Genomic DNA, 9,941 nt, shown 5'->3' on the forward strand with positions numbered 1-9,941 from the left:
GGAATATGCCTCATTAAGGAAGGAAAGTGACTCTGAGTCAATCTCAGAGTCCTTTGCCTTGTGAGGATGCAGGCAGGGAAGCTGTTGGCTCATGCCGCCCTGGCACAGTGCCCACTGAGGGTGGCTGTGTTAGTCGGCATTCTCCAGAGAAACAGAACCAATAGGACGCATACAGAAAGACATTTATTGTGAAGGATTGCTCACGCGGTTATGGAGGCTGAGAAACCCCACGATCAGCTGCCGACAAGCTGGGGACCCAGGAAAGCTGGGGGCAGAACTCCAGCCCGAGTCTGAAGGCCAGAGAACCGGAGCTCTCGCGTCTGAGGGCAGGAGAAGACGGATGTCCAGCTTAAGCAGAGAGAGCGAATTCACTCTTTCTCCGCCTTCTGTTCTGTTCAGGCCCTCAACAGATTGAGCGAGGCCCACCCACACTGGGGAGGGTCATCTTTACTCAGCCTATCCACTCAAACACTAACCTGTCCCTGAGAGGGGGTGTGCCTGAGACATCCAGAAATAATGCTCACCAGCTATCTGGGCATCCCTTAGTCCAGTCACGTGGACACAAAAATTAACCACCACAGTGGCCAAGGATCAAGTGTTCCCCATGATGGCTACTTACTGCTGGCTACTCCTCATTCCCTTGCATAGCAGCCTTCGGTAGACGTCTGTCCCCTACTGTCCCTGACCTTCTCCCTCCCTGCTTCTCTTGTTTCACCTCCCCCTCCTCTTTTGCACTCTCTGGTCAACCATAGACATAGAGATTTCTCACCACACTCCCCCACCTCCAGCTTATGGCTCCCTTAGCACAGTGTCCTCCAGGCTTAATTCCGACTCATCAGTTAAGACTCAATGCAGGTGCTGCTAACACCCGGGGGTCCCTTGCTGGATCCCCAGGCCTCGTGCTGAGCATGAAGCCCCATCTCTGTGTTCCCACAATAATCCTGCGTGCAGATTTCCATCTCTGTACCAACCGCATTGTGATGACATTATTCCTTAATAATATTTGTCTCTTCTCATAGTTGGTCTTAAACGGGGTCAGGGAGTGTTTGGTGGGTAGTGAGCGAGAGGCCATGTGACCTAGGATTTTGACAGCCTCTGTCCAATGCCCTCTCACCCCCTATCAGAATGGGCTGGGAGGGGGAATAGGGAGAAACTCAGGACACAGAGTTATTTTGTGAAAACCTCCCAAGCGATTCTGACTTAAGATTTGTCTCTCACCTCAGCCTTTGCTTTGACCCAGCCACTGAGCCGCACAGAGACAAATGAACGGCTCTTGACATGTACAGTTTTGGGAAATCCATGTCTGATGCTCAGGGGGGCTTGAGACTAGAAAGCCAATTATGAAGCTATCCTTAGTGCCCGGAAACTGAACTTGCTTGCGGTAATATGGAAGAGGGGGGTCTGTGTTTGGGAAAGGGAGAGTGGGTGTGTAGAGGTCCTGGAGGTGGGGGCAGACCAGGTGCATCCTGGGATTCCCTCCCCAGTTGTGCAAAGACCTTTCTTATGCGAATAACCTGTCAGTGGTAACATGCTCTCTTTCTCAGATTTGTGACAGCGTCCTGAGCTGGTGACAGACCTACTCTGTGACTTTCAGCCAGATTCAGCCCTCACATTCCTGAAAACATGACCCTCGCCGGTAGGTACAAAAACTGTCTATGCCGCGGGGCACCGTAGAGCAGGGTGTTTCTGTACACACATATATGTGCTTACATAGACACAGAGAAGGGTAAAAGACTGACAGAAAGTATACCCCAGGACTAAAAGGCGTTATCTCTAGATGGTGAGTGGAATCACAGCTGAGCTTTTCTTTCTTTTTTTTTTTTTAATTTTTTTTTTAACGTTTAGTTATTTTTGAGACAAAAAGAGACAGAGCATGAACGGTGGGGGGGGGGCAGAGAGAGAGGGAGACACAGAATCTGAAACGGGCTGCAGGCTCTGAGTGGTCAGCACAGAGCCTGACGTGGGGCTCGAACTCACGGACCGCGAGATCATGACCTGAGCTGAAGTCAGACACTTAACTGACTGAGCCATCCAGGCGCCCCAGAGCTTTTCTTTTACTCATCTGTGTGTGTTTTAAAAACTTTTTACGATGTACACGTATTATTTTCACACTGGATTATGCTTTCAGCAAGTAAAAGGAAAGAAGAAGGAGAGTGCCTGGGCACCACACTGGGTTTAGCTGAGAACTGAGAGGGCCTGAGCATGTGGAGCTTAAAACAAGGTGCACTGGCCCCAGGGTGGTGGGGGGACAGGCAGGATCACAGGCCAGGGCCAGGGCAATAGTGGGCTGGACTTGACCATATCAGCTCTAACTTGTGACCTCTTGGCTCTCAAATCCTCTCCTGACACAAAGAGACTAGACGGTGGGGGTGCCTTTATGGGCACCGGCACCTGTGCTGGGAAGGTCAGAGAAGGCTCACAGCCTGACCTTGCCACCCAGGGAGAGGCAAGACAAGAGGGATGGTGGTGTGCATCTTTACCATTCAGAGAAGCACTGCTGAGTACTTGGACTAAAATGGAGCGTGGATTTCCTGCATCTCGGAGCAAAGTAAATGGAATATTCTGGGCAAGTGTGAGGAGACAGAGAACTAGGTCCAGGGCGCCAGGTTGGGGTTTGTGGTCTTTGCCTGAGGGCATTCTGCATTCGGTACTAAGAAGGGAAACAATGTACTCAGGAGAAGATGGGGTCATCTGGGTGCTCTGGAAGGGTCAGGTTCTAAGGGTCTAAGGGTCACCTGTCTAAGGTGGACAGAAGTGGATCTGAATCACACACAGGAATCCTAAAATGGGCCGCTCAGGGCAAAGGGGGCTGAATCCCCAGGCAAGGGGTAGATTTGGGTGGTTTAGGTGCCGCTGTGGAGCCTGGTGACCCCTGGCTGCTCAAGCTCCCAGACTCACACGGAGGCTGACTCAGGAGACTAGGAGGGAGTCACCACCTTCTGCCGGTGTTTCTGCAGCCTACAAAGAGAAGATGAAGGAGCTCCCACTGGTGTCCTTGTTCTGCTCCTGTTTTCTGGCCGATCCTCTGAATAAATCATCCTATAAATACGAAGGTAAGTGAGGGCCACAGTTGAGGGTGTAGCTTGTGGAGGATTCCTGGGCTCGTATCCACGAGTAGCACGCTCCTGTCCCAATTTTATGAAACTCTCCTCCCCGTATCAAGTTTTCTTTCCCAGAGCCAGTAAAACCACTGCAGCTGATTCTGAGGGTCTAAGCATCAGGCAAAGGCTGGTGTGGGGCTGCAGCCCGGGGGACTAGGTAGCAGCTGAAGGTGAATCAGGCCCCCTGCCTCCTGATCTTATCTTTTCTTCATTCATTTAACAAACGGATGCTGTGGAAGATGCCGAGGTGAGGCAGTCAGAGATGCTGCCCTTGGGGAACACCTAGAATAGAAGATGAGTGCAAACCACTGGATTCCACAATTGATAGGTCTCCTTAGTGAATGGTGGAGATGCTCTGACGGAGTCCAGAGCGGGGGCGAATGAGAGGACTTCCCCCTGCAGCCAGCCAAGGAGGTTGTGCGGTAGCCATGTTGCCTGGGACCTGTGACAGGGTCCCAGGACACTGGCAGGGGGCACTGAGTGGCCACATTCTGCTCAGGGAGGGGTGGGGAGCAGGTCACCTCTTAATTTCCGTGGGATTAAAAGGAAGGGACAGGTTTGTTTTGGAAACGAGAGATGGGAGTGCTTGGGTTACCTGAGATTGTTTTTTCTGTCTAGGCTGGTGTGGGAGACAGTGTAGGAGGAAAGATCAAAGCCAGCGGAAAGACAGTGCTGACTGGAGAGAAAGAAGAGAGCAGGGTAGGAGGGAGCAGGGGAGAGGTGGCAATAGGCTGAGCCATCAGATTGGTAGTGGGACGAGGAGTGGACGGGTGGTGGGTGGTGGGCAAATGAACCACTGGCTGCCGCTGAGGACAATTTGAGCAAGAGCTCAACGACGGTAGGAGCCTGTGGCAGAAACAAAAGTGAAAGCAGTTGCTACGGCCATTATTAGAAACCGCGATGCCTGGGACCTCTACTCTTGGAGCCTGAGCCCTTGCCATGGCTACCAGCCCCTTCAGCCCCATTCACCTCAGGTGCCTAGTTCAGGACCAACCCAGAACTGATTGCCTTGGGGACCCTAGAGCTCCCATATACGTGTGCATGTGTGCATGCTTTTGGGGCACCAATCTACTTTACAGGGGGTGAGCAGCCCCTTTTATTGCTTTCTTTAGCAGACACAGTGGACCTGAACTGGTGTGTAATTTCCGACATGGAAGTCATTGAGCTGAACAAATGTACCTCGGGCCAGTCCTTTGAAGTCATCCTGAAGCCACCTTCCTTCGATGGGGTCCCTGAGTTCAATGCCTCCCTACCCAGGCGGCGAGACCCATCACTGGAAGAGATCCAGAAGAAACTAGAAGCAGCTGAGGAGCGAAGAAAGGTAAGTGCTGTCCTTTCTTTCCTCTATCTCAGCATGAGGGGAGGGACTTAGAGAAGACAGGTGGTGGCCCTGAGCTGAGGTCAGGTCACCGCCAACGTACAAATATTTAGGCAGTGCCTCCCATGGATAGGGCAGAGAATGGAACAACCATTGAGGGAAACAAAGAAGTGAGGTACCTGGTCTCTAGGAGCTTACAGTTTGGTTAGAAGGATAAGGCACTGAATTATATATGCCCAAGAGATGGCCTTATATGCACACTGACAAGAGGAAGACATCGGCAAACACTAACGATTTAGGGAAAGGCTAAACAATTAAGGAAAAGGATCCTTAACTGGGGAAAGGGTAAGAAGGTCATGGTGTGGTATACTTTCACCCCCTTGTGTGCCTTCCATGTTTCCTATTGATTCCTCTGACCCATCTTTATGGAAGCTCTTCATCTTTTTTTTTTGTAATGTTTATTTATTATTTTTGAGAGAGAGAGAGAGTGCAAGCAGGGGAGGGGTGGAGAGCGAGGGGGACAGAGGATCTGAAGTGGGCTCTGTGCTGTCAGCACAGAACCTGACGTGAGGCTCAAACTCACGAACCGTGAAATTGTGATCTGAGCTGAAGTCAGACGCTCAACCTACTGAGCCACCCAGGTGCCCCATAAGCTTTTCGTCTTTGAAGGAGAAAATAATCTTCTTCCTTGAATTCCTATAGCATTTCCTCTCTACCTCTTAGGGCATATGTCACATGCTAGTCTGGGTTAGACTTATATATATGTCTTATCTCTAGTAGACTTTTTTCTTCCCCAAGTTGTTAGGATAGTGCTTGGCACTTGGTATATCATCATTTAATATTTGTGAAGGAAGGAGGGAGGGAAGGAAGGAACGAAGGAAGGAAGGAGGGAGGGAAGGAAGGAGGGAAGGAAGGAAGGAAGGAAGGCAGGCAGGAGGGCAATGAGAAAAAGAACTGAGGGTATGGTGGGAGAATACAGAGTGTCTCAGCTTCTTGCCAATGTGCCAGGCTCAGGGAGGCATCTGTTCTGGGTGTGCAAATCTTAAGTGATGGTGGTGAAAATTCACCCCGGTATGCTCACTTTCAAGGGCCTCTTTCTCCCTTTTGTGCTTCCTTAGTACCAGGAAGCTGAGCTCCTGAAACACCTAGCAGAGAAACGAGAACACGAGCGGGAGGTGATCCAAAAAGCCATTGAGGAAAACAACAATTTCATCAAGATGGCTAAGGAAAAACTGGCCCAGAAGATGGAATCCAATAAGGAAAACCGGGAGGCCCATCTTGCCGCCATGTTGGAACGGCTGCAAGAGAAGGTAAGTGGTCTTGGAGAGAGAAGAGATTCCTGGAAACTCTCTTCCTTCCATGGCAAGTATAAAGGGCCTACATATTATTTTAGGCAGCAAACAGCCTCAGGTAGGAAAGGGGTGTTTCTGTTAGATTGGATCCTTAGAGAGTTCCAAGGAATGTTCTGGGAAGTCGTAGGCAAGAAATATGAGCCAAGCTTTGGAATTCTACGGGGGCTATGATGCACAGCTACACAATTGAAGTTTCTCATTGTCTTAGGGAGATGAGACCTCTGATCTTCTAGAGGAACCCTGTGTGATGCAAGGGAGTAAGGACAAATAAGCAGTTGTACATTCCCGGCTTCATCCTTCAATGAACTGATTCGATTTAATGCAAGATGATGATTTGGGCTCTTGGCTCTAAGCCAAGGGCATGATAAGCTGGGTTGACCATTGAGCAGGAAACCTGATTCTCTCCAAACCTCTTGATATGGACTGAGTGAGTCACGGGTCTTTCCAATATTCTGCCTTTTGTCAATACACCAAATGGTGTCACCTACATAGGAGAAACATGAGAGACTGGGATTGGTCCCACGTGTCAGCAGAGTAACAGCCCGTTCTGCTGAGAACATGTTGGCCTCATTTCCTGAGTCTCCAGGCTGCCCCAGTTTCTCCTGCAGCTCCTGGGAGAGCTCCAGCTCTGTGTTTTATTTCCAGGAGCCGCCTGCTGCGCGGTGACTCCCGGGACCCGATCGGTGGCCTCGTCCCATGGTGAGCAGCGTGGTCCCCACTCTTTTCCTGCCCATCCACCTAGAGTCTCAGGCCCTTGGCAACAGCTACTAGAAAGATCGGTTTCTTCACAGGGGATCTGAATGTTGCGTAGGCCCTGCCTCTGGCCAGCATGTGGCAACCCTTCCACTCTCACGCTCCACCCTCCTAGGGGAAGTAAGGCCTCCACCAAGTATCAGATGGGAGGGAAGTGATCTGGGTCTGATTTCAGGCTTCCCCAGTTACTGAGGGCTGGCTAGGAACAAACTCTTGCAGGAAAAAACAAAAACAAAACAAAAACCTGGGATTGCGATAAAATGGGGCGTGGGCTCTCAGGCCAAACCCAAAAGAAATCATTGAAGCTAGAGCCACGATATGGTATTTAAACGATGGCAAAAACACGTTTACTTTTCATACCCCTATCCCCACAACAAATCCGTGAGGTAAGCACAACAGTGTTATCCTTATTTAATTGATGGGCAAACCATGTCGGAGAAGGTCAAATAACTTGGCCAGGGTCACACAGACACTAAGCAGTGCAGCTGGGACCAGAACCCGGTTCTCTGGGTACCATAAACCTAGGGGACTCTTTCAACCCCTATTTTGGGGGGATCAGTCCACAATCATCCTGTTTTCCCTTTGGCCAGAGAGGGGACCATTGGAAGCCAAAGAAAAGGAGCCCAGAAATCTAGGGTTCTCCCCAGAGAGCTCACCTGAGTGGAGGTAGATTCTGAGGGGAAGAGATTGAGAAGGTCCCCACTCTGGTGTAATAGCTATGGAGGTGAGGTAAGACTTCAAGAAGCAAAATGTCAGAGTAAGAATCTGAGTGGGCATCACTCTTTTGGGATCGTGACCCCATTCACTCTTGGTCACTGATGGAGGCAGGAGGTGGAATGAGAGATAGATGTACGACTTCTGCCCTGCCCCAAGCCAATGCTTTGTGTCAGTTTCTGTGTGGATCACTGACCATCTGCAACAGATTCACCTGGTGTTAAGTTTAAAGCTACAGATCCCTGGGCCCTACCTCAGACCTACGGACACTGGCTCTCTAGGGATGGTGCCTGAGGACCCGGCGGTGTCACAAATTCCTTAGGTCATGCTGATTATGGGGTGAGGTTTAGAACCACTGTCCTAGACACACCACTATCCACACTTTTCCTAGGGCCACGGAAATTTCTAGGGCCTCTTCAGGGATGGATTCATAGTTTAAGATATATCCTGAACTCCTGTACCGACTTAACAGGCCTACTCCAGGCTGATTTTTGATATGTGGATGTGATGATATCTGGATGTTTGCCAAGGTGTGGTAGAGACAATATTTACTGAGCACCTGCCATGTACGAGGTGCTCTAGGAAGAATGGGGAAATACAAAGAAGAAAAAGGTGTGCTCCTTGCCTGCCAGAAAGATACCGTTCAATAGGGGACCCAGGCAGATGTACAATGAGCGGTGACAGAAGGCAGGCCACGAGGTGCCCTGGAGGTGAACACTAAAGTCACAGAATTCTAGAGGTAAAAGGAGCTTTCCGTTCATGGCCCTCTTTAAAAACCAGGTTGCTGAGGCCTGATCGGTGACATGATTGGTCAAGGTCACATAGCTGATGGGTCTTTGAAGTCAGATCCCATCTTTTGGCTATTATGCTGTGAGGCAAAGAGGGTTCTCATACCCCACTTGTGAGAGAGTCCACTTTCTGGAGTTGGGTGACATTTCCAAAAATTCTTCCATCAATTCATACCTTAAGAGCCCTCATCTTTCACCAAAGGGCTTAAGAAAACAACTTGCATGGAGGGAGGGGAAGGACAGAAGTGAAGGCAGTGGTCACGTTGCAAGTGTTGGGCCGGGGGGGGGGGGGGGAGGCACTTGTAATGAGGCCTGGCCGTAATGCCACATGCTCCTCTCGCATAGTGACACCGAGCTGCTTCTCACACTGAGTCAAGCAATGCACTGAGTGCGAGCTCAGGACGGCCAGGTGAAGGAGGGAGAGGTGGGTGGGCTCTGGGGTTGCTGGGACATGGGTTCCCCGTGGGAGGTTGGCCCCAGTCAACGAGCTCCCCGGGGCGGAATCAGTGGGCTCGCTCACCTGCCTCCTGCCAGTCTCACCTGCCACCTTCTGCCCCTTCTCAGGACGTCTTTGCAGACTTTGCTCTTCACTTCCTGTGGCGGCAATTCTTTACTTTGTGTTCTCTTTCCCCTGGCTTCCCTTTATCCCCTTATCCCGGGGGAAGCCTGTGTGACCTGCCCTTTTCGCTCCCTTCCTTCTCAGGACAAGCACGCGGAAGAGGTGCGGAAAAACAAGGAGCTGAAGGAAGAGGCCTCCAGGTAAAGCCCAGAGGCCAAAGAAGTTTCCAGAACAGCCGGACAGCTCCAGCAGCTCCGCAGTTCCCGAGGCAGCCTCGTCCGCCGCGGGCTGCTCTCCCAGCACTGGGGTTTGGGGGGGAGGGGGGTGGCCAAGGGTGTTTCCTCTGCTTTTGGTGTTTGTACATGTAAAGAATTGACCAGTGAAGCCATCCTATTTGTTTCCGGGGAACAATGATGGGGTGGGAGAGGGGAGAGAAGGAGAGAACTTGGGAAAGAAGATGGAGAAGGACTCACGGACATTGCAACCCTGCCCACCGCAGACTCAGGTCAAGTCCTTGGCTTTTCTTCGCGGTGAATGTCCAGGCACCATGTTGAGGGAGGCTGCAAACGGGGCAGAGTCCGGGGTGGGGCAGTGGCTGCAAGGCCCTGCGGGGGAAGCCCAGGGAGAGGGTGGGGGGCCCCCCGGACGTGTTGCTTCCGCCCTGCAACAGGTGGGATGAGGTCCGAGTGTGTGTGTATTAACCATCATCTTTTGATCATCATGACCAATGAAATATTTACTCCAGGTCTCCCATTCTTTATTTCCTGAATTTGTCCTTTCAGTGACTGACAAAATATTCTTGAATTTGGTTTCCACCCATCAGGGGGCAGCTGCCTCTTTTGTTCCTGAGTTTGACCATCAGAGCATCTGAGAGGTGCTGGGGGAGGTGGGTTAAACATGCCAGACTTTGGCATAATTAAAGAGTTCGTTTTTTGCTTTTCTCCTCCCCCTCCCCTCCCCTCCTCCCTCCCTCTCCCTCCCCTCCCCCTCTCCTCCCCTCCCCTCCCACCTCCTCCACTTCTTCCTCCTCTTCTCCTCCTCCTCCTTCTCCTTCCTCTTCTTCTCCTTCCTCTTCTCCTCCTTCTCCTCCTTCTTCTTCTTCTTCTTCTTCTTCTTCTTCTTCTTCTTCTTCCTTTGTGGATTGTCCATTATTGGATTGAGTTCACTGAATTGATGAGGAAAGAAATTCCATCTTGCCCGCTATGGGTTGACATTTGAATGGTCCCTGACATCATCCTAAGAAAGAAGTTCTCCTCACTTTGGGGGTGTGGGATTCTAGGTGGTCACAAAAAGTGAGCAAGAAAATTAAATGTCTGTTAGTGGAAAGCAGAGGGATCATTTCAGAGCCAGCATTCA

The 9,941-nt window shown here is 50.9% G+C and overlaps 1 protein-coding gene across 1 annotated transcript; it reads left to right on the forward strand.

Moving 5' to 3' along the window:
• The first annotated feature begins 1,623 nt into the window (after positions 1-1,623).
• Positions 1,624-8,888, forward strand: STMN4 (stathmin 4). Its single transcript, XM_047092308.1, has 6 exons — positions 1,624-1,636; positions 2,958-3,053; positions 3,720-3,800; positions 4,214-4,422; positions 5,538-5,729; positions 8,730-8,888. Exons 1-6 carry the CDS (start codon positions 1,624-1,626, stop codon positions 8,787-8,789), a joined length of 651 nt encoding a protein of 216 aa, XP_046948264.1. The 3' UTR covers positions 8,790-8,888.
• The last annotated feature ends 1,053 nt before the right edge of the window (positions 8,889-9,941 follow it).

The sequence above is a fragment of the Lynx rufus genome, unplaced genomic scaffold, assembly GCF_022079265.1.
Source record: "Lynx rufus isolate CCGP_SWC_20201006 ecotype Redwood Valley unplaced genomic scaffold, mLynRuf1.p SCAF_3, whole genome shotgun sequence".
NCBI lineage: Eukaryota > Metazoa > Chordata > Mammalia > Carnivora > Felidae > Lynx > Lynx rufus.

Excerpts from the sequence above, each read along its gene's own strand:
- STMN4 (XM_047092308.1), top strand. Across the intron at positions 3,054-3,719 it reads ATCATCCTATAAATACGAAG|GCTGGTGTGGGAGACAGTGT; the intron begins GTAAGTGAGGGC and ends TTTTCTGTCTAG. Across the intron at positions 3,801-4,213 it reads GAGAGAAAGAAGAGAGCAGG|CAGACACAGTGGACCTGAAC; the intron begins GTAGGAGGGAGC and ends TGCTTTCTTTAG.